Raw genomic sequence first — 23,496 nt, forward strand, 5'->3', positions numbered from 1 at the left:
CAATGCAGAATGCACCCTTTGGGGGGGATTATTCCATTGTGTTTGAGCTCTTTGTTTTGAGCCTGGACTGTGGGATGTTTAAGAGCAGTTGGTCAGACAATCTGAGTGATCTTGTTTCAGAGTGTTGGGTTATGAGTTCAGAAATATAAGAGAGTGGCATGGAGGGGCTTTGAATGTTATCATGAGGATCTTGAACTGAATCCTGAGGTGTACAGGAAGCCAATGTAAGTGAGCCAGAATGGGGGTAATACACTGTCTTTATTTAGTGTTTGTTAAAAGCCTGGCTGCCGCATACTGAATCAACTAGTCAGGCAATTGTAGACTCAAACAAGACAATAAGGAGTTACAGTAATCCAGGCAGAAAGAGATAGAGGCACGGATGATGTGCTCCATGGTGCTCTTTGGCAAGGCTGAACTGATTTTGGCAATATTTGAGTTGCAAGTAACAACACTGGCTTGACCATCACATTTCTCAGTGTGATGGTCAAAATTGATTTTGATCCAACACAACACCAAGACTTCTCTCAGATGGTTTAAATTCCCCGCTAAATATACTGTAAACCCCAATTCATTCAGTGTAGTAGAATACAGTACCATAAAAGTTTTGAATACATCAGACACAGAATAATTTTGTCACATGACATTTGTCTGACAAGAATTTTATGTCAGTTAACATAACTTTTTTTTGTTGTTGTTTGAGCATTTAGTTCTATGTCATATGAACATAAAATCATTGAGTGCACATTTAAAAACATTTGGTGGAGTCATAGATGGATTGGGGTTGACAGTGTGATTGAGGTAAATAGGTATGTAACATGATGTAAATACCTCATGTGAGTGATATAAGTACAGATGGACGTAAGTTTGCGTGTGTTTGTTTCACCCATTCATCTGTATTAAGACTTTCTCAGTCTTTATACTACGTCAGTTGCTCTTAGCATCAGATATTTCAACAGGTGGGTTTAATTTGGAGTCAATTCAAATCCTGGTGCGTTGATATAATTGCCCAAGAGTGCCTTTGGTGTTGCTATCACACACCAAGGGACATGACAAAGTGCTGGAATTTGATAACCTGAGAATGAGAATGGGCTGGAAGATAATGATATCCTTGGAAAATGTAAACCCAACACATTCTCACTCCAACCCCATCGCATACAAGTTTGGTCATGGACTTTCCATGTCGAGATACAGTACAGGCCAAAAGTTTGGACACACCTTCTCATTCAATGCGTTTTCTTTATTTTCATGACTATTTACATTGTAGATTCTCACTGAAGGCATCAAAACTATGAATGAACACATGTGGAGTTATGTACTTAACAAAAAAAGGTGAAATAACTGAAAACATGTTTTATATTCTAGTTTCTTCAAAATAGCCACCCTTTGCTCTGATTACTGCTTTGCACACTCTTGGCATTCTCTCCATGAGCTTCAAGAGGTAGTCACCTGAAATGGTTTTCCAACAGTCTTGAAAGAGTTCCCAGAGGTGTTTAGCACTTGTTGGCCCCTTTGCCTTCACTCTGCGGTCCAGCTCACCCCAAACCATCTCGATTGGGTTCAGGTCCGGTGACTGTGGAGGCCAGGTCATCTGCCGCAGCACTCCATCACTCTCCTTCTTGGTCAAATAGCCCTTACACAGCCTGGAGGTGTGTTTGGGGTCATTGTCCTGTTGAAAAATAAATGATCGTCAAACTAAACGCAGCGGATGGGATGGCATGTTGCTGCAGGATGCTGTGGTAGCCATGCTGGTTCAGTGTGCCTTCAATTTTGAATAAATCCCCAACAGTGTCACCAGCAAAACACCCCCACACCATCACACCTCCTCCTCCATGCTTCACAGTGGGAACCAGGCATGTGGAATCCATCCGTTCACCTTTTCTGCGTCTCACAAAGACACGGCGGTTGGAACCAAAGATCTCAAATTTGGACTCATCAGACCAAAGCACAGATTTCCACTGGTCTAATGTCCATTCCTTGTGTTTCTTGGCCCAAACAAATCTCTTCTGCTTGTTGCCTCTCCTTAGCAGTGGTTTCCTAGCAGCTATTTGACCATGAAGGCCTGATTCGCGCAGTCTCCTCCTGTTCTCCTCTAGAACAGTTGTTCTAGAGATGGGTCTGCTGCTAGAACTGTGTGTGGCATTCATCTGGTCTCTGATCTGAGCTGCTGTTAACTTGCCATTTCTGAGGCTGGTGACTCGGATGAACTTATCCTCAGAAGCAGAGGTGACTCTTGGTCTTCCTTTCCTGGGTCGGTCCTCATGTGTGCCAGTTTCGTTGTAGCGCTTGATGGTTTTTGCGACTCCACTTGGGGACACATTTAAAGTTTTTGCAATTTTCCGGACTGACTGACCTTCATTTCTTAAAGTAATGATGGCCACTCGTTTTTCTTTAGTTAGCTGATTGGTTCTCGCCATAATATGAATTTTAACAGTTGTCCAATAGGGCTGTCAGCTGTGTATTAACCTGACTTCTGCACAACACAACTGATGGTCCCAACCCCATTGATAAAGCAAGAAATTCCACTAATTAACCCTGATAAGGCACACCTGTGAAGTGGAAACCATTTCAGGTGACTACCTCTTGAAGCTCATGGAGAGAATGCCAAGAGTGTGCAAAGCAGTAATCAGAGCAAAAGGTGGCTATTTTGAAGAAACTAGAATATAAAACATGTTTTCAGTTATTTCACCTTTTTTTGTTAAGTACATAACTCCACATGTGTTCATTCATAGTTTTGATGCCTTCAGTGAGAATCTACAATGTAAATAGTCATGAAAATAAAGAAAACGCATTGAATGAGAAGGTGTGTCCAAACTTTTGGCCTGTACTGTATGTCATACAAGGTACCCTGGGTGGTTTGGTTGTTGTGCTGTGTTGTGTTACATGCATTGCCTGTTTTCAAAATACACTTCTGTTTTCCCAGGAAATGTACAGTTCACATACAGTCTCTTTCAAAATAAACGCACTGTGTTGGTACAACACATCTGGTTACATTTTGCCAACACACGCACACGGTTGGGTTTAGGAAAAAAGAACAGGGTTTTATGCCATATCATGCTGACGTGAAAGGATCGTTTTTTTTCATTGGTGTTTGGTGCCAGAAGTCACTGACCAAGTGCCGGTATTTGATGACTTCAGAGTGAGACTGGGTTGGTATTTCACAGTGAATCTAAACATAACAGTATCGCATGTTTGTTCAGGTTTGACTCAGTTGCGACTCTCAGTAGTGCAGTTTTTGACACATTTGGTTTTAATCATGTACTAAGAACATAAAAGTACATGGCCTGCCTGTATGAGCTATGTGTCACAGCCACTACTGCTGCTACTGTTTGGCTATATCAGTAACTGGACCAAATCAGCAGGCCACATTAACTACAATAAGTAATTTGGTGTTGTTGAGTCACCTGTCCCTTTGACATCAGACAGTGTTTTCACCTCCTTTCACATTTTATTCATGTGTAGTCTTAGTGCGTCTATCAAGGAGATAAGGACAAAGCCAAAAAACATTATTATACATTAAAATAGACAAGTCAGTGTGGAAAATGAGTGAGTTGTGTATAATGATTTACCCAAATTCTTCCCAATGTCATCATTTTCCATCTCCCTGTGCCTCCCCCTGTGTCTTATTTCTCTCTGTGTCACTGTGATAATGATGACAGTAGTAATAAGAGCAGTTAGAGAGCTAATCCTGCCGTGCAGCAGAGGCCAAGAGCTCTCATGAAGACACACTCATCCCACTGAAAGTGAAAATCATACAAATGAATCATTCAAGCATTTCCATGTTGTTGCTGCAACTTGGTTTATTACGCTCCATGATCCTTATTAAAAATGGAAAAATACTCTAAAGCTCTAAGAATTCATTTTATGTCTTTGAATGAGAGTAGGATGTTTAGACCTGCCGCACTGCAAAAGCTACACAACCAGTAATCCATCCCAGCAAAAGAGATACTAGTCTTTCCCATCAGTGTCATTGCCTTTATGACTGACTTTGAAATAAGGACTTGACTGCTGTGAGATTTGACTTAACTGGGACTTGACTCACTTAAGACTTTGCTTGACTTAAGACTTGAAGGATAGGTCAAGTCTTTCGTCAAGTCTAAAGTAATTTAAGACACATCCAGGTCATGTCATGAGTCTTTCAAAGCAAGTCTGCAGTGACTTGAAGACAAGTGTAAGCCAAGTCTTCAGTTTCATGCAGTGTTGATTTTGGCAACTATTTTAGATTTAATCTTAGTCTTGAGAACAAAATGGTTATTAGTTTTAGTCCCATTTTAGTCATTCTTATTCTTCATGGTTTTAGTCTAGTTTTAGTCAACAATGTTTTTTATCTATAAACTAATGCAGTTAGGCTAATTCATGTATCAGAAATTAGAATTAAGGTGACAGATTGTATACAAATTTCATTCAGACAATTTTTTACAACTTTTACAATTTCTTGACACCACAAATAACTATTCTGAGACAACTAGGATTTGTACCCAGGTTCATTGTAAACTGGCTGATCGATTTCACTATTAAGAAGCAGAAAAATAACTTCTGCAATGTGTTAGTCTGGAGGTTTAAACTTGTATCCTCTCACTGAGTTGGTGCTTAAAACTAAACTTTAACCTCTGTCAGAGAAAACTGATCTGAGCTCAGACTGTTTACTTACAACACAGCTACACTTACAGATAACTCAGCCTCCTACCTGCCTGTCAAACAGCACCAAACCATAAACCTTCCCAGACAGATGGGACCTGAGTGGAGTCCTGCTGGGATCAGCTTTGAGGTCCCGTGCCCAGTGGCTGCTTGCTCCGCTGCCGTTCAGCGGCTAACAAGCAGCGCTTACACTGCTGTAACTAACAAACTCCACAAAACCATTCAGCAGCTCCACCATCCACAGTCAAACACACACAGCTGATTATTTACTGCTGAATTACAGCTCACAACTCACACCAACAACTGATGCTGCTCCGATGCAAGTGTTTTTGCTGGCTAGCAAAACATCCTGGCACAGACTGTTTACTGGAGTTTGCCAGCCTGTCACTCATGCAGCATTTGAAGATAATTAAGAGCACAGCAATTCTCTACCTATTTTTAGCTCGTCATCATCTCATTTTCACAGGAAATAAAGATTGATGAAAAATTTTTGTCGTAATTTTCATCAATAAAATTAACACTGGTTTCATGAGACAAATCTGTGAGAGAAGATCTTGACTCAAATCATTCAAGACAAGTCTAGGGCCTAACTGAGTCTGATATGTCTCTGTGCATTGTATGTCATATTTTGTTAAATATCTATTTATGGCTCAGTGCCATTTTAAGTCGTGTTGACATGCAGAAGCGCCAAACGAGAGACAATTTGTACCTGGCCTCACAGTGCTGAATTTCCTCCTGCTTGTCCATGCATCCATACCCTCATTAATGAACAGAATATGGTCTCTATGCTGTCTTCTCATTTTCATGTTGGCTTTCATTTTGATGAGGAGGATGGGAAGTAGTGGGTTGGGTGTAAAGTATGCTTAGCTTTCACTATGCATGTGTGTGATAGTGTTGTGGCCCTTTTGGCTCAGGACGAGACAGATAACACTCCACCATGCAAACCTGCTTGAGCAGTTAACTGGGCTGACAGACCCCCCATGTTCTGCCATAATGACCTTCAGCTCAGACAGGCAGACACATAGATGCAGCAGAAATAGATGAGTCTCACTGTGATGTACAGATCAGAATACTGAGAGGCTGAGAGAGTGCTTTACAGTGACTTCATATTGCATAACTTTCATGGATGAACAGACGGTTTAAGTGGTTGAGTGATTTGAAGTGGTGTCTGAATTTCTCTACTGGCAGGCTTCTGCTTCTGAGCATACAGTATTATTGTATACATACTGTGTTCACCAAACCCCTGGGGCATTCTCTATTGGCCTTAACAATTAATAAGCAAGGGTAAAGTGGTTATCATTACTTGCTGCCAGACTTTTTCTGTGTCATGTGGTTGTGATAAAACCTCAATATTCATAATGGAAGATTTATGTTATATCCACATCTGACCAGTTTTGTCAAAATCACCATTTTTACCACTACAGTAATCCCACTGAGTTACGGGGATCTATTGTCAAGGATTTATTGTTGTTCATTAGTCTGACATTGTAGGACTGACTTCATTGATCTTCACTGCAGGAGGTGACAATAGTGTATTATCACATTCTGTGACTGTTTTTTAAATTAGATTAATGTGAATTTAATCTGTTCCTTATTTAGCATTAGAAGCAGTATTTTCTGTAGCTTTCAGTTGCATTTCACAGTCTTCTTCAGCATGACCTAACTATGGAACTTTGGTCAGGCAGTAACATGTTGCACCAGTTTTCATAAGGTGACAATGAGTTACAAGCCCTTTTTACACACAGATGACACTATAGGGCTGCTACAAAGTCTTTTTTTTATGCTGTCTTTGCATTTTTACACAGAACCAAATGACCGCGGCATCATGCCACTCTAGTGTGTGATTTTAGACAGCATGAGGGGTGTGACACATAACACAATAGCATCAGCCCCTAGTGTGACATGAAACATACACCACATATACCACGATAATAATGGTATAACTTGGCAATAACAATCATTTACCGTCTCTATTATATGGCCACTGATCTTGTCCTCTGCTCGGAGGGTAAGGGTAAGCTCCTGGACCTCATTGTTTTCCCAGTTTGTAGATATTTACAGCCACTGTTTCTCTTCTTTTAGTTAGCTGCTAACCGCAAACAGCTGCTTTTTAAATCTGCAGCAGTTGGTCGCACGCATAACGTAGTCAAAACGTCACACCCGTCCTGCCCATGGTCCCATCTTGCCAGCGGTTCCTTTAATACAGACACCGTTTTGGTGCTGTTACTACCTCTCATAGTGGCTTAAAGGCAAGACAATGCTGTCCCTCATTATGTGATCGTGCCTTATATACAGCACAGTGAGGCAGCATAATGACATTATATTCCCACCTTGAACAGGCAGTGTAAAAAAGGGCTACAGTTTAGGGCATCTCCTGAGTTTTCTTCATGAAAACTGAACATGACAAGGGCAAAGCTGCCCTTTTAACACATTCTGCTTCCCTCCTCATCAGAGCTGTGTATCAAGCCTCAGTAAGTACAGAAATATGCTTTTAGTATCAAGTATCAAAAGACTGTTGAAAGTACACTGAATGCTTGGTTAAATTCTTAAGTCTTATTCTTTGATCATGCATTTTCTGATTTAATACTATATTTTATTAGGGTTGGGCAATAACACTTGAAATGCTAATCACAATAGAAACATTCCATCTCTGAGAAAATGTGAGACTTATACTGTTTAAGAACGTTCTTAATGTGCTCCTTCAGAGGGAACAGTTACAACAACCTTAAACATAAAAAGCTGTGGATTTGCAATGTAACAAAACATGTGTGGCAATTTGGCTACTGAAAGTCCTGTTTGGCTATTTAGTGAATGACACTCGGGCTACTTAAAGTCTAAAATGAAACAGTTTAGCCACGTGTATTGTTAAAGGTATACTATCCAGGAATTTTCTGAAAAACAATGTATAGACTCATACAGAAGTGATATCTCTTAATCATCACTTATGGCATAGAGACTGCCTAATTTATTTATTTTTTGCTTTGTGTGGGACATTTGCTGGCAAAGAGTGCAGGTGAGTTTAGAACTTAATAAAAAGATAGCAACCAGGTGTCAAACTGCAAGCAAGACAAATCCAAGAGGAAACAACGATAATCATAAACACAGCTCCAAAAATTTCAAGTTGTCGGCTTTCACTTTTGCTTGTGATGCTGTTGACAAATAGTAGCTGATAATTCCTGCACAGTATATATTTGACTCAAAACGCCAAAAAAAGTACCAACAGGGGCAGACTGGCCATCTGGAGGTTCTGGAGAATCATAGAATGGCTGGTACTCCAGGACGGCCAGCGGCCGCCACGCAGTCATCACTGTTGTTTTTTTTTCTTTTTCTTTTTTCTTCCTGATAATCTACTGTTCCACGTCCAGTCCGCTAGGTGGCAGCCTTTAAATTGGATTCCAGCCGGCCCATAGATAACTATGAGCTGGCTGGCCGCCAATCAAATTGAAGAAGAAGGAAGCTCATACCGTATGGTCACCGGTTGTTGTGGGCTGGGCCGACTCAAAGTCCAGGGCTGATTTTTAGTCCCAGTCCACCCCTGCGTACCAAGAAAGATCTGGAATACCACAAACTAAGTTAATCACCTCACAACATCATTACCAAAGTTTGTATAAATAATGGATGTAGCTACAATGACATCACCCATTGGTTGAGTGAGAGTCTCTCTCCATGGGATATTTAAAAATTGCGGGTTTGTGCATTTAGTCCTTCTCAGACAAGCTCGGGGATTTGGTGTTGCGTTGGACCAATGTTACGCAACCCTTTTCTTTTCTCCGAGTGAGGATTAGAATATATGCAGTTCACATGACCCACCCAAAATGAATACATATAAACACTTGAAGATCCACTCATTACTGAAAGTGTATGTCAAATAAAAACTGAAGTAATGGTCATTGATTGAGTCAGGTCATCAGCTTGTGCATTGAGTAACATTACGTGTTAATGTTCCACTTTAAAACTCTCGGCAGTTGAGTGAATTAAGTTATTTTTTTTCTCTGACTCCAGCTGCTGCGAGAGGCAGCAAAACATGCTTATATTCTATAGTTACAGTCTAATAATTAAACTTTCCACAATATGAACAGCGGTTTCCGCCTCAAAACCAGCCACAACTCAGCCCTGAGCGAAGTGACCGTCTGCTACTGACCAGTCAACAGACTGCAGTGTTCACAGCTCCACCTTTTAGTACCAGATCTGTGTGCTAGGTACCCCAACAGAAGGCTAAGGGCTACCTATAATGATAATGGTTAGGAACAGTTCCATTGCTACCATCCACAACTTTTTGCAGTGGAAACGGAAAAAAGGCGTACCGAACTGAACTGTACTGTACCGTACTGCGTGGTCGAAACCAGGCTTTAGACTGTGGTGACGCCTCACAGACAGCCTGTCACTCAATCTGCCCCATCGTTAACTATGCATAACTTTAAGCCTGAAAGGGACAGTTCGACATTTTGGCAAATTCGCCTATTGCCGTAATCCCTATAGTCATATGGGTAGGTACATTACCTTTAATTGTCAGCGCCTGCAGTTCTGAGATCGGTGGAGCAGAGCTGGCCGCTGAAATGGAGGTGAATGGTACAGCCCCTTCTCTCCCTCAAAACTAATCAAATACACCATGAAATGACTCCAAAAGGCTCTAGTGTACAACTTGTAGCTTACTCATTCACCACGCTATGAAATAATAATGTATAATTAAGTAACATTACAACACATGAAGCAAATACTCGGAACTACTTTCTTGAGTAAATCACTGGGTGGAGTGACACAGTGTGCAGCTGAGACAATGCCGTTGTTATTGCTTGTAGCCATTTGCGGTGTCATCAGCTGGACACACCAGAAGGTTTGAGGAAAGTTTACAAGTGTTTTTGTAAATCATGGTTTACACATGTATTGTAAAAGGTTGCGGTAACAAGCCGAAGACATGGAGCAAAGTGAAGTTTCACATACTTCCAACCAGTAATACGGACAGAATGAAACAGTGGCTATTTGTGCTGGACATCAACCCCCACATGCCTGCGGAAATGGTCCGGAAAATGTTTGTGTGCTCCGGCCATTTTTTACCGGAGGACTACGCTGAAAGGATGGAGCGCAGAAGCTCAGGAATGGTTCAAACCCCTTTCTTGAGAGACACTGCCTCTGTCGGCATCACTAAACAAGCAGATGTGGTAAGTGGTCGTTGTGTATTTTGCTCAGCAATTTCTATGCTATAACATCACCTCCATGTTGAGTAACATTAGCCTACAACCCAAGCATGGTAAATAAGGCTAAAATGCAAATGTTGTTGTGGTTATGTTATGGATAAGTGCTTGCCCAGAGCATATAGTGAAGTGACTGGCATTACTTCTCATTGTTGGGAATAAACAGACTGCTAGGGAACATTTTATGTTGTTGTTCCTCTGGAGTTGTGGTGATTTATGAGTGTGGAGTTAGCATGTTCTCCTCGTGTTCCGGTGATTATTTTGAGGCGTACTCTATATTTATATTGCACAGGTGTACCTAATAAAGTGGCCAGTAAGCCCCACATTTACACTACCGGCTCTGGGTCTCCCCTCAGCCCCTGGTTGCTCGGCAGCCTCAGCCTCTCTTCTTGCTCTCCTCTGTATATTCTGGTTCTTCTCAACAAACTTGTTTTGATGATGGGAGTAACTGAACTAAACATACGCTGTTTGAAATCACTACGCCCAGCAAGTACTGTATCTCTGGAATGTAGTTCCGGCTGTGCATTTGGCTTCAAAACAACTCTGTCTTGTAATATTACATTATTATTTCATAGCGTGGTGAATGTGTAAACTACAAGTTGTCCACTAGAGCGTTTTGGAGTCATTTGATGGTGTATTTGATTAATTTTGAGGAAGATAAGGGGCTGTACCGTTCACCTCCATTTTGTGCACTAAGCAGCGGGCAGCTCTGCTCCACCGATCTCAGAACAGCAGGCACTGACAATTAAAGGTAATGTACCTCCCCATATGACTATAGGGATTACGGCAATAGTCGAATTTGCCAAAATGTTGAACTATCCCTTTAATAAAATGTATACAGGTGAGTTTTATAAAAAATGTAGCCCATACAGTATCATGAATGTTGATATTAGCTATAGAGACCAACATTGTTTTTATGTACCAGACTGTAAACATGTTTATTTCTGCTGTAAAGTTGGGCATTTTAAGGTGGAGGTCTACGGGGATTTTTAGCCTCTGGAGCTAGCCTCAAGTGGCCGTTTGATGAACTGTAGTTTTTTGCCCTTCTGTATTGGCTTCATTTTTCAGCTTCATAGACTGTCATTTTGATCATCACCCAATAAGGCATACAGAGTGAACATGCACAATTTCAAACACCAGTAATTAGACCCATACACTGCAACAAAGAGCAAGGCAGAAAGATTCCTGCAACATTAAAAAAAAATGCTATTTGCAGTGGTTAAACATATCACACAATACGCAGTCAAAAACTTTAACTGATGAACTTATTGACCGGAAGTTACTGAAATTCCCTGGCTATAAACATTTACACTAACACCTGGGCCACTATGCCTCCATGAGCAGAGTCAGTCACGGCTTAGTTGCTGCTTAGCTGCAAAACATCAAGGGAATGGGAGGCGTGACATTTTTCTCTGCATGAGGTGCACTGTTTCAGCAAAAATTGTCTTTGAAAATGGTCTTTTAATGATCATGTTGACATCATACCACATTTTACTACAGTTTAAATGTTTATCTGTCAAAGACATGAAAGACATGTCTCCATTTTAAAATATAGCCCTCTGACAATGTTTTTGTGGACAGAATCCCTTAATTTGTTGTTATCAGGCTTTTATTTTGAAATGTTGTTTTGATGGTCTTGTTGACAATGGAGTGGCTTGTACAGCTCCAGAAATGAGAGAAGTATTGGCTTTTAATTGTGAAAATACAGTCAATACAGCAGCAGGCAGCTTCACAGCAGCAACACTTTCTGTGTCAACACTGCAGGCATGTGAGCTGCAGCAGTTCAGTAAGGTAGCTGTAATGCACTGCTCATGCAGGCAGTGTGGCCTGGGCATAAGAAATTTACAATGATCTTTACTGACAAGAAGGATTTTCTTTTTCTTTTTTTTGTATACATATTTATTGTTTTAGTTTTTTCTTTGCAGCTCATATAACTTAATGCTCTAAATCTACTACTACTACTACTGCTAATGGAGAATTTTAAGCTTAACCAAATCATTATGGTCAACAGAAATACTGACTACTGATACTGACTGATTTTTTTTGTGAAATTTGTGTATCAATATGGACTGATAAGAAAAAATATATAATTAAAATTGTATGTCATTTTTGTTAGCCCTAAATTTTATTTAGCCAAAGTTATCACTGACGCAACGAAACATACAAACTAGGGTTTTTTTTTTTTTTTTTTTAAAAAGTAGGGTTTTAGCATCAGTACTGAAACTCATGTATCACTGACACCAATGTAGAACCCTCGCTCAACCAACCAACGCTCAAGACCCTCTCTTCTTCTTTCCCTGCTGTACTAAGCCTTGCTCCTTCTTGCTTTTCCTCTCAGTTGATGCTTCAGCCAGCCAATCAGGCCACTCGGCTGCTAACGCTAGGAAACGCTTCACCTTGCAGGGACTTTCCAACAGGAGGTCTCTTCCAGCAGGTAACAGCACAACGCGTCACTTAACTTGATCATCACCATCGCTGGCATCTTTGTCAACACCATTGCCCTCGTCGCCTGTTCTTTTTTCTCTTCATCTGCCTGTCATCATCGTCTTCATCATAATGATAATCATCATCATCGTGAACAGCCACAGCATCTACCCTGCTTCTGTCCATCAGTCTCCACTTTCCACTCACATAACAGGTCAAATGTTACATAAATTTCTGTGTTGGTGTGTATCTGGTTGATGTATCCCAGCACCTGCAGTGTGTCAGCATAATAAGGGCCACATATGGCTTTACTCCCTTTCATCTGCTTTTATCTGTTCATGTCAGTATCCTCTGCATCTGCCCGTACTACAAGAAAACTGTGATTCAGGAAAGAAAGGTACTAGTGCTCTTAAAGAGACAGCGTTTGAAGACAGGAAGACAGCAGGATACAGACAGAAAGAGAGAGAACCTGTCTGAGTCCCGGCAGTGGTGACACCACAGCAAAAGCTCTGTGCTAAATGTCACCCTCTAATATTCAAGCCCTCTTGACATTTGGAAGCGTATTAACATTTTTAGAGGAGGACGGGCCTTGATTCCAAGTTCTGCTTTCCACGTTTCAGCAGTTCGGCCAGTCTTTGGGCCACACATGTCCCTAATGAGACGGGGGGATGATACTGTGTAGAAATGTGTTCCTCCAACTACAAATGTTTGCTAGAAAATGTCCAGTTGTAGCCTTGATTTACCTTTAAATGCAGAGAGAACCAGGCCATTATTGTGATCGGACTTATTTTTAGAAAAAGGCCTTTGTAACTGATTTCCTGTGTTATGGATATATTTGGTCATATATCAGTAAGAAGCCTCTTATCTGCTCCTGTTTTAATTTAATTTATGTTTCTTTAAGAATGAATTACTGACAGCCTCATGTATTGGTGGAGTTTGGCTATGTCAATGACCAGAGCTCAGGCATTGCAAATTTCTTTAACTGAATCCTAACCCTAAACCCAAATCCAAAGTATGAACTCATCTCTTGGTCCTTGTACAGTAAGTACAATAGCTACACACTCCTCAGCACCTCTTTGAACAATGACTGTGCTGTCTGCTCCATGAGATGGAAATCTCGATGGTGAGTCGATGGCAGGAGTCCTCCATTTGAATAGATCATCATTAACAGCAGTGTTCTCTGCAGCCTCCTGTGCTTTGCCGCTGCATATGTCCACTCAATGAGCCCAACATGTTAGATCACTGAAGAAATAACGCTGGAATGAAGGGCCACTCTGTCTGTTCTGTCCTGTGTCCATGGTTGGCTGTTTCTTTAAGTTAACACAGCATTCCAGCTCCGGGGTGAGAAGGAGGTGGTGTTCAACCTGCAGCTTTACAGCTGCTCATTTATATTGAAGTCAATAGGTAGCAGGCATGTCAATTAAATGACAATTTCCTTTAAAATAAGTCAAGTCAAGGAAGGATCCTTGAACACCTGAATTTCAAGGAGGCTACGTCATCCAGTCCCATCAAAGGACTGTTCCTATGTAAAGGATCCTTTGAATTCTACAGAGGACCAGTTCTTTCCTTTACATAATTTTCAGGGATGTATGTGTGTATCCTCAGTGGGAATGAAGTACCCACAATTCTTTGTGCACAATTTTGCTGGAATTGAAGACAGGCCTTTTCAGTGACCCTGAGATGAGGTTAAAACTCTTGTTAAAATTATTTTTTTTCTTACATCATTTCATGCATTTCTGCTTCCTCCTTCCATTTGCTTTAACTGTTGTTGTTGTTGTTGTTGTTGTTGTTGTTATTATTATTATTACCATTATTATAAAGAAGTACTTGCATTGGTAGTATTTACAATTTTATGGAAAGGTTAAAAGCCTTTTTTTATGTGAAGATGGATGTCTAGAAATGGGGTGTTAAGAATGCTGAAACCAGTAACCTCTTCCCTTCTTTTCATCTCTTTCACACTGTCACCTTGTTCTTTCATTCATTTGAACCCTCTGTAACACTCCATCTCTCTGTCCATCCTCCTCTGCTTCTTCATTTCTTTTACCTTTCCCTCCCTTTACTCCATTTTGCTCTTTCTGTCTGTCCTTCCTGGTCGATCTCTCCACGTCTCCTCCTACTCCATGACCCTCTCCGTCTATAGAGCCTGCTGCTAAGGAGGCAGAGGTCACCCGCCGCTTCTCTCTCACCTCCTCTCTTGCCTCCTCTTCCTCCTCCTCTTTCGCTACACGGCGCACTAAAGGTACCAGATTAACTGTCCAAAGTCTTTTCACCTTTACAGTTTTCTCTATTTTTTTTTTTATTATTATTTTACTGCTGTTACACTCAAATGTCATTTTCTATTCTGTTAACATTCACTACTCTTACATACACACATCAAACTAATGAATGTGGTATGGTAGAGATAGCTCAATCAGGTTGAGTTGAGTTCAACACATTTTTCATTAAGATATAGTGACTCAAAATGCGTTCTACCAAACAGTTCTACCAATGTAATGTCACTTCACATGACCTATTTATGTCACTAATGTAGCATGCTACACATACTAGCACAGTACGTTGTCATTAGAATAACTCCACTGACTTTCATTTTCACATGGGAAACCAATAGTGGTTTGAAAGGCCAGAGTTTGTTTAGGTCCGTTTCCATCAAGCAGTCCTATACTGTTCCGTTCAGTTCAGTATGTATTTTTCCATTTCCACTGTGAGAAGTTGTGGATGATACCAATGAAGCCATTCCTTACTGTCCCTATTTTTGGTCACCCCTCTGTTGGGGTACCTAGCACACAGATCTGGTACTAAAAGGTGGAACTAAAAACACTAGTCTGCTGATTGGTCAGTACAGGATGGTCACTCTTCTCCAGGGCTGAGTTTTGGCTGGTTTTAAAACCTTTGTCACCACTGTTCATATTGTGGCAAGTTTTGCACACATTAATAAACTATGACTATAAAATGAAAAGATGTTTTGCTGCCTCTAGCAGCAGCTGTACATTAGTTTGAGAAAGAAATAAGTCACTGGGCCGTCTGCTGGCAGCTTTTAAGGTGGAACGTTTACTTGTCACGTTTCTCAGTTGATAACGTGTATGCATTAACGCCTTAAATTTCAATATGACAACTTTAACCATTCCATTCATTTTCAATGTCTCTCTTGGATGACATACAATTTTAGTAATGATTGGAACTTCAAGTGTTTAAAATTATAATATATAATAAAATATATTAATTTTGACTGGATTATGTTAACTACATATATTTTAATCTTCACTTGGAGAAAAAAAAAGTGTCACAGAGTGTCATTCCTGTGGGCTCAGGCAAACTAAACCCCTGCGCTTGCCTGAGAAGGACTGAATTCACAGACTCACAATTTTTAAATATCCCATCAAGAGAGACTCTAATTCTTGACTGATCTGTTTTATTCTGAAAATATTGGTGAGCAACCTTGTTACATGGATAATAAACGAGGTGCAGTCTTCCCTCTGTGTCACGAGTGATGAGGAAATACAGCAAATGCTGGATGGACCAGTGAGTTACAATGACCCACCGAAGTTTAAGAGTACTGTTTGCGGTGGAAACACTAGACGAGGGTCTGAGGTCTAGGTACTATGTTTGAAGGGTTATGTTTGGTTTCAAAGGTACCGTATTGAAAGTATTTGGTGGAAATGGGGCCGTCTGGTGCGTGTCATTATACTGCCACAAAAGTTGCCTCTGCATGTTGGTATGTGACTCAGAAATCACAGACAAAGAGGCACTATTTGATGAGATCAGAGTGAGAAAGAGCTGGTGGCTTTTGTTTCTTTGTGTTATGCAGACCAGGGGAGCCAGAATGGTCGTATTTAAGGGCAAACTGCTGTACATTGAAATCCATTTATAAGTCACTCTGATGAGATTTCTGACTTATTGTGATTTCGGTTAGACTTTAAAGACAACACATACACACATAATTTACATACGTGTAGGATAAGGTTTATACAATGTAAGCAGGATGCTAACAAATGATGTATAGAGTATGTAACAGGTGTCGTGGATAGGCATAATGGAAGACATAAAACATTTTAAAAGCCTTCTGGACTCTCCCATCTACACTTCTGCCCCCTCAGCAATGCGGAACAGCACTGTGTGCATTTTTCCCCAAATGCATATGAATACGTCATCTTAACATTACGTTACATTTTCAAATCATTAAACACATTACTCTTTCGAGAGCTATTAAATTTTACCAGAAAACATTTAACAAACAGCATATTTCAATAGTATATATCCTAAAAATCATGAAAAACTACATTCAAAAACGAAAACAATGCCACCCTGTGACTGAAATACAACAGTGCTTGTGGTGGAGTGGCTTAACAGCATCAACAAAATTTCTAATTTAACAAAGGAAAACACATACCTTCAGAAGACATACATTTTTTTAAAGGCTTTTTTAAAGGCCCATCTGCACTTCTGCCCCTAAAACATGCAAAATAATTATGTTTACAAAAGGGATTACAAGCTTCGCTGCTTTGGTCACATGACATGAAGGGACTGTCATAATGCAAATCTCGGCAAATTAAGTACAGTGGTATCGATTAAAAATGTCTCTAAAACTTAAATAAGTGGGGAAAAACATCACAAAAATGATTGGTAATGTAACAGTATTCAACTTTAAACACTGTTTATAAAAGGTTACAACCCAAATGGCTCATATTCCAAAGAAAACAGTATAATATAGTGGCAGCATTCTACACAAAACTTACCCTCAGCAATGCGATATGGCACTGTGAGTGGTAGAGAGTGGTAGTAGAAGGGAGGGGCTACAACACTCAAAATGATTAAATTAAATGACAAATAAGTTTCAGAAACACATTTTGGAAATAATGATTAATAAAGTGCATTTTTGAAAATGTGAAAATTGTGTCTAAATATGTACAGAGTGGGATCATAAAAACAACAACACAATTTTCTTACCTCCCTCGTATTTACTGCTCTCTTGAAATGTATGAGACGCACAGAGAAAATCAAGCCTTTGATGAGAATGAAAACAATGTTAAAGGGGAAAAAGCTACAAATGAGTGGACATACATATTCTTTTTAAAAAGCCATGGTAAGGAAATATGAATTTTGATAAGCTGACATTTAGAGCATAGGGTGGCATTCAAAGTGGCAGTAGAAGTGCAATTTACTGTGGGAATATAGATGAGAAGTTCATTTTAAACCAGGCAGAGGCAGGGGAGGAATTAGAAACACCAGAAGAGAGCCAATGAACTTCTCCCTCAAACTATTTCTACTCAGTCTGTTCTCTGCTTTCATTGTATTTCTTTTTTTCTCCTCATGCAGTCAGCAGTGTTTCAATAACGTGCGACCAATAAGAACACCGGGGGTCACATTGACTGTAAAGTACTCAGTGAGGTTGGAAATGTGGCTGTAGCTTTTTAGACTCTGATTTTAATTATCATCCACCTTGTGCATTAATATCAGGGCAAAGTATCATACTTTACTGGTACAATACACAGCAGCATGACTGTGCTACATGTATGCCACAACACCATTTTATACGTGTTTGTGTCATGCAGATTTACTAAACCATAGGTGTCAATGGAGGGATTCCCTTCCCTAAGCTTAGTCTAGGCGTGGGCAATATATTGAATATACTTGATGTATTGTGGCTTGTTCCACATGGGATGTATATAATGACTAAGCTTAAGCTTCAATTTCACTGCAAAAACATCAACACTTTGTGCCCAAGATGAGCAGAGTGCTTCAAAATAAAAGCACCAGTGGTTCCGCTTTAATTTATTAAATTATAACAATGCTTAATTCAACTTTTATAATACAGTACTTATTGAGACTTTATTATACTACAGTTCATTTCATAATTTTGTGTTTTAGAGATTTCAATTGCAATACATATTGTGTATCACGATATAGCCTAAAAATGTTGCTTTTTTTTCTTTGCTTTTTTTTGGCCATATTGCCTAGCTCTATCTTAGCCTTTCCTAATCCCATCCATAAAACAAACATATTCACAGAATAATTTCATTATTTGTTTTTTTTGTAGATTTGGCCACTTCAGTCACACCAGATGAGCCTCAAAATGTGTTTTTCCTCACAAAGCAGAAAGAGTTCAACTTTCATTAATGCCAATTGTATGAATATTCAGCAAACGCTTTATTGACAGTATGTGAGGAATTAAATGAGAGTCACAACCCAGCGCCTTGTCATTTTTCACTCTGTATTGGCACTCTCAGATATGAAGACGTCTGGGCAGCATGAAGTGTATTCTCTAATTAATGACATTGATGAGAAAATGGCTGCTTAGAGTCGAGAGAATTTGTAGTGAGTTAATTAAGACCTGGAGATAAATACTTATTTAGCTACAAATAAATCATAAAATCATTGATGGGTTGGGTACTACTGCCTCTACATCCACATAAACTAGTTAAATCTATGAAACAAACACACACACACACAAACAAACAAACAAAAAGGTTACAGGTCATTCTGTCATTGTAGAATGTTCTGAACTCCTGCTTTGCTGACTGCAAATCTGTGTAGGACATTATCCTAGAACACATACTTATACTGTGTTTTATTATCTCCACCAAGTGTAGGCCTGGATGGATAATGTGTTACACGCGCGCGTGTGTGTGTGTGTGTGTGTGTGTGTGTGTGTGTGTGTGTGTGTGTGTGTGTGTGTGTGTGTGTGTGTGTGTGCATGTGTCTGTGCACGCGTACGCGTGTGTGTGTGTGTGTGCCTTCCTTTTAAAATGTTAGTATCTAATTAAGCTTCTGGTTGCATTTTATTTCACCCTGGCCAGGTCCCCTGTCTGCTAGCATAAAGAGCAAGAGACATGAGATAAAGAGTGATCCTACTCCATTTGGTTATGAAGGTACATGAACGTGTAAACCATAGTCATGTTTGTAATGTACAGGTTTTTAGCATGCTGTGACTTTTAGTGTTTTGTTTGGTGAATTAGGCACATCTCATTTGTGTGATTTTTATTTTTATTTGTAAATGATCTGTGTGGTCCATCCATGTTCAAGTATTTATGTGTTTGTTCACTTTTGTTTCTTGCCTGCTGTGTTGACTTATGTTGTGATTTGTGATGGGACATTTTTCAAAATGCATGAGCATTGATTGAAAAGAGAAATCTGTTAGCATAGTTTCGGTGTGGTGAGGGGTTTGTTGTTTGTTGTTTTGTTTATTTATTTGTTGTTTTGGGCCCATGGACTTGGTTGATTTTTGCATGAGTAGAGTTGCACTGCCCTTCTGACTAGATAGACAGAATTTCATTTAAGTATCAGGACCCTCATGTTTTAAATGTTGGTTGTGGTAGATGATTTTGAGTGGCAATCATGCTGAAAAGGTTGGTATAAAGCATTTGACTTCCCTCCAGATACTTTGCGTGGTGCTATGGCTGCAGTCAGGAAACGTCAGAGTATGACTAGCAGCACTGCTACTGCTGCTGGCAACAACTCAGCTGTCCCTAGATCCACCTCCCAACCAGGTAACCACAGAAAAGGACTCATCTCCGACAGTCATTTGTGTGGTGGTCTTCTTTATGGGACTGATTTTAGTTTTATGTGTTGATAAATTGCTGAGTTTTTGATTAATACTTTGGTGTTTGTAAGTATTTACAAATATGTTATATTTATTTACTTATACTATTTATAAGTGTTTATTTTTTTCTTCTGATATGTAACTTCAACTTCTCTCTGCAGCACGTTTATTTCTACCCTCAGACTGGTTTTCCAAAACTCATCTGGAATGCATCCTCTAGTTCCATCTCAGCATTTTACCAGCCATGACCATCAAATGTCTCCAAACAGCTTGTGCAGAACAGTCACAGAAATATCACTGTACCTTTGGTGAATATGTCCTCATACCTCAATAACAAAATCAGTCAGTGCTTAAAAGCCTATTGATTCTGTGATAGTTACAGCAAAGCACATTTGCAATAGTATATACATAAAGTAGCAACAGCCTACAGTTTAACCTAGCATGCCATCTTGCAATTGTTTTGGTGCGTCATTTGATGCTACTGTACTACTGTGAGATGAAAACGAGGATATGGGAGCACAAACTCCTGCAGCGTGTCCTCTTACATTAATAACACAAATATTAGACTTTTTAAATCTCTAATTCTTTAAAGAGTGGAGTGGCTAAAAGTCTGTGGCTCTCATTGATAAGCTACAATTATTGATACAAACAGAGACAGTCTCCCTTGTGAAGACTTGAATGCCAGCCACCATCAGGGGCATTGTAGTTGGGTGGGGGACTGATTACCCAGGCCCCCAATGGGAGGGGGCCCTTGCAAAGCCTGGAATGAAAAGTTTGGTTTTGTTTGCAATTTATTTATTTATTTATTCATGTTATTTCTAAGCAATTTGTGCCGTAACTTTGAAAATTGACAGAGTGGCTAAATGAACTGGTTGAAAAAAATAAACTTTGTATAAAAAATAGTGGAAGCTCTCTTAGCAACCCTCTCACCCATTAAAGGCCCAAAATGGTTTAATCCGCCCCTCTAGCAGGATTTGTCTCAGCAAAAGAAAAGAAAAGAGAAGAAAGAAGGAAGAAAATCCAATGGTACGTGAGAAAGATATGGATCAAGAGAGGAAGGGTGGAGGGCCCACAGGGACTGGTTATGCATAGGGCCCAGAATTTGGTGCTAACCCCCAGGCAATAGACTCTGACCTCCTTCCTAAGAAAACACTGTTATGCTACTTCCCCACAAGAGGTCGCTTGTGAGGAAAACATGGGTTGTTTTAAACATGTCAGCAGCAAATGATTAATGTCAAGTGAAGTTTATTTATACAGCCCAGTATGACAAATCACAAATTTGCCAGCATATACAGCACCCTCTGTAGACCCCGATGCTGTTGTTTTTCTGCTGTGGACAGTTTCCCTTGGTTCTAAATAATCTATTTTTAGATTTCTTGCACACAGAATCAAGCCTTTATATGTGATCTCCTGTTGCAATCAAAGTTTTCCAAGGAGCTTAGATGGAACCTTTGATTGTGGCATAAACTCTTTATTCAGAAATTAGGAATTTTCCGTAAATACTCCATAAATTGTACTGGGCCATGTCTCTCTCACGCCATTAGGATCTGTTAGCAGTATTACAGTCTGTGTGAGAAGCTTGGCTAAAGGTTTAATTATTGCAAACAGACTCATCAAGCTTTCATGATGATGTAAGACAAATTACTTAACGAGGCCATTGTTTTCCTGTCAATGTAGCACCATCACCTGCCAAGTGGAGCAGCAATACCCCATTTGTTTATGAATACATTTTGGTGGTTAATAATGTGCATTGATTTCCCTCAGGCTGGGCGCCACGGCGTCTCCCTTCCATGGAAACAGATGACTTTGAGACGATCCCGTCCAGTGCAGAGGAATCTTCCAACTCTTCAGAAGAGGAAGGCAATAATAAAAATGTAGGTAACGCTCACGTTGGCCAGAAACTGTAAGAAAGTTTAACCTGGATGTCACTCGTAGCATTAAAAACAAGATCCAAGTTCAGTACCACTCAACACTGCCAGACCTTGGCCCGAGTGATAATGTAGCTTGACCCGATCCGATGTAGTCCTGCTAGGGGCCTTAAATCATCACGTTCTACGATCACTCACCGTCTCTCGACAGCTCTCCACTCATCCCTCGTTTCCTCTACACTCATCCTTCACATTCTTCTCTTTTCAGCTAAATCTCCCTCCGATCCCCCTGAAAGAGGACCCCTCCGCTGCCTAATTATTTCACTTGGACATGTGTCTCGTTAGCAGTGGGCACTGATGACTTGACATTTAAGAATTGAGGGAGGAGAGAGGAAAAATGGAGAGGATTATAGCTGCACAGGTCTGCTGGGTATGGCAGCCTTTCTAGATCCATTATAATCTGTGTAATGTACAGTAGAGAGCCACAAAAGCAGTGCACACACAATGAGCATGTTAGTGGCGCACACATGGACACATTCTATCAAGGAACAGACATTTTTGCATCATGCAATGATGGCAAATGAATATTTATCAACAGAAAACAAATGGTTAAATTCCATCTGTGGATGCAACTTGCAGCACATTTTAACACCTTTCTACATGTTGTTTTTAACAGCTACATCGTTTAAATACTGGAGGTCCAGATTATCAACTATTAAATTGTTAAGCTTAAAATTTTAATATCCTTCTCTCCTTCTCTCACCAGAGTCCTCAGCTCTGTCAAATAAGAAAATAATAAAAGAGCCTCCTGGTTGACTGGGACTGTCCAGGATTTAGCCAAGTTTTGGTGACTCAAAGGATATAACAGTTCCTGATATCCCATCGGAAACTGATTCAGCACAGTCCAGTTCCTCGCCATCTTCCCTTGATATTTACTGGTGTTTTCAGTTGAAAATCCCTGACCAGGCTAGCTAGTAGCTTGTAGGGGTGTAAATCACCAGTTTCATCACGATACGATATTATATCGCTTCTTTGGACAAAGATATAATATTTTTTGATATTACAAAATTTGCCACGATACGATATCGATACGACATGATTCAGGGACCTGCAATTGATGTGAGATGATATTTTATGCCTGTCTGTTAAACTGTCTGTTACAGCAGAAACTGCTGCTCTTTCTTTTTTACTTTTGGCCATGAAAGATCAAATCAACACACACATAATAAGTGCAGTAAAGTTTACTTTAAACTGACTCCACAAACACATAAAACAGCACATGGGAAAAAATCTTTTTCATTTGAACCCAAATCAGGATCTTTTTCATAAAACTTCAGGGCTATCTGGCTTAAAACCCTAGCGGAAAACTTCTTCCAACAGCCATAAAATGGCAAAATCATTTAAAAAAAAAAAAAAAAAAAATTACATTACATTGCATAAATTAGCCTAGTGGCTAGCAGACTTTTTCTTCTCTACTCATAGCTTAACAAAGTACATGTAATGTTCTTATTTTTCTTACTCACCATTGGTTTAAGTCACTGCACCTCCCGACAAAACAGCACGGTTGAATTTCAGCCTACATGCACATTTTTTCTCTCGCTCATGTTTTATCTCATAAAGGCATTGTGTTGACTCGTATTTTCTCCATGATTGAAATATTTCCACACTGTTCACTTAGTCCAGACTAAATAGCGTCATTCTCATCATCTTTCTTTCGGCTGCATGCCATGTTCTGCCTGCTGCTGTTTAATGGTGACACTGAATTTCAAAAGAAAGGCTTAAAGGGACAGTGCACCCAAAAATGAAAATTCAGCCAAAGTTCAGCCTAAGTTTTAGAGTG

At 39.9% G+C, this 23,496-nt stretch overlaps 1 protein-coding gene across 2 annotated transcripts in view; it reads left to right on the plus strand.

The window, feature by feature from the left end:
• Positions 1-23,496, plus strand: part of mcf2l2 (MCF.2 cell line derived transforming sequence-like 2) — a 259,329-nt gene that overhangs the window by 210,939 nt on the left and 24,894 nt on the right. For both annotated transcript variants that reach the window (XM_049588011.1, XM_049588012.1), the window contains exons 28-32: positions 12,166-12,261; positions 14,392-14,490; positions 19,046-19,117; positions 19,625-19,735; positions 21,553-21,662. In XM_049588011.1, coding sequence (XP_049443968.1) covers positions 12,166-12,261; positions 14,392-14,490; positions 19,046-19,117; positions 19,625-19,735; positions 21,553-21,662 — 488 coding nt within the window. The remainder of the gene's footprint in view (positions 1-12,165; positions 12,262-14,391; positions 14,491-19,045; positions 19,118-19,624; positions 19,736-21,552; positions 21,663-23,496) is intronic.

The sequence above is a fragment of the Epinephelus fuscoguttatus genome, linkage group LG10 (assembly GCF_011397635.1).
Source record: "Epinephelus fuscoguttatus linkage group LG10, E.fuscoguttatus.final_Chr_v1".
NCBI classification, from domain to species: domain Eukaryota; kingdom Metazoa; phylum Chordata; class Actinopteri; order Perciformes; family Serranidae; genus Epinephelus; species Epinephelus fuscoguttatus.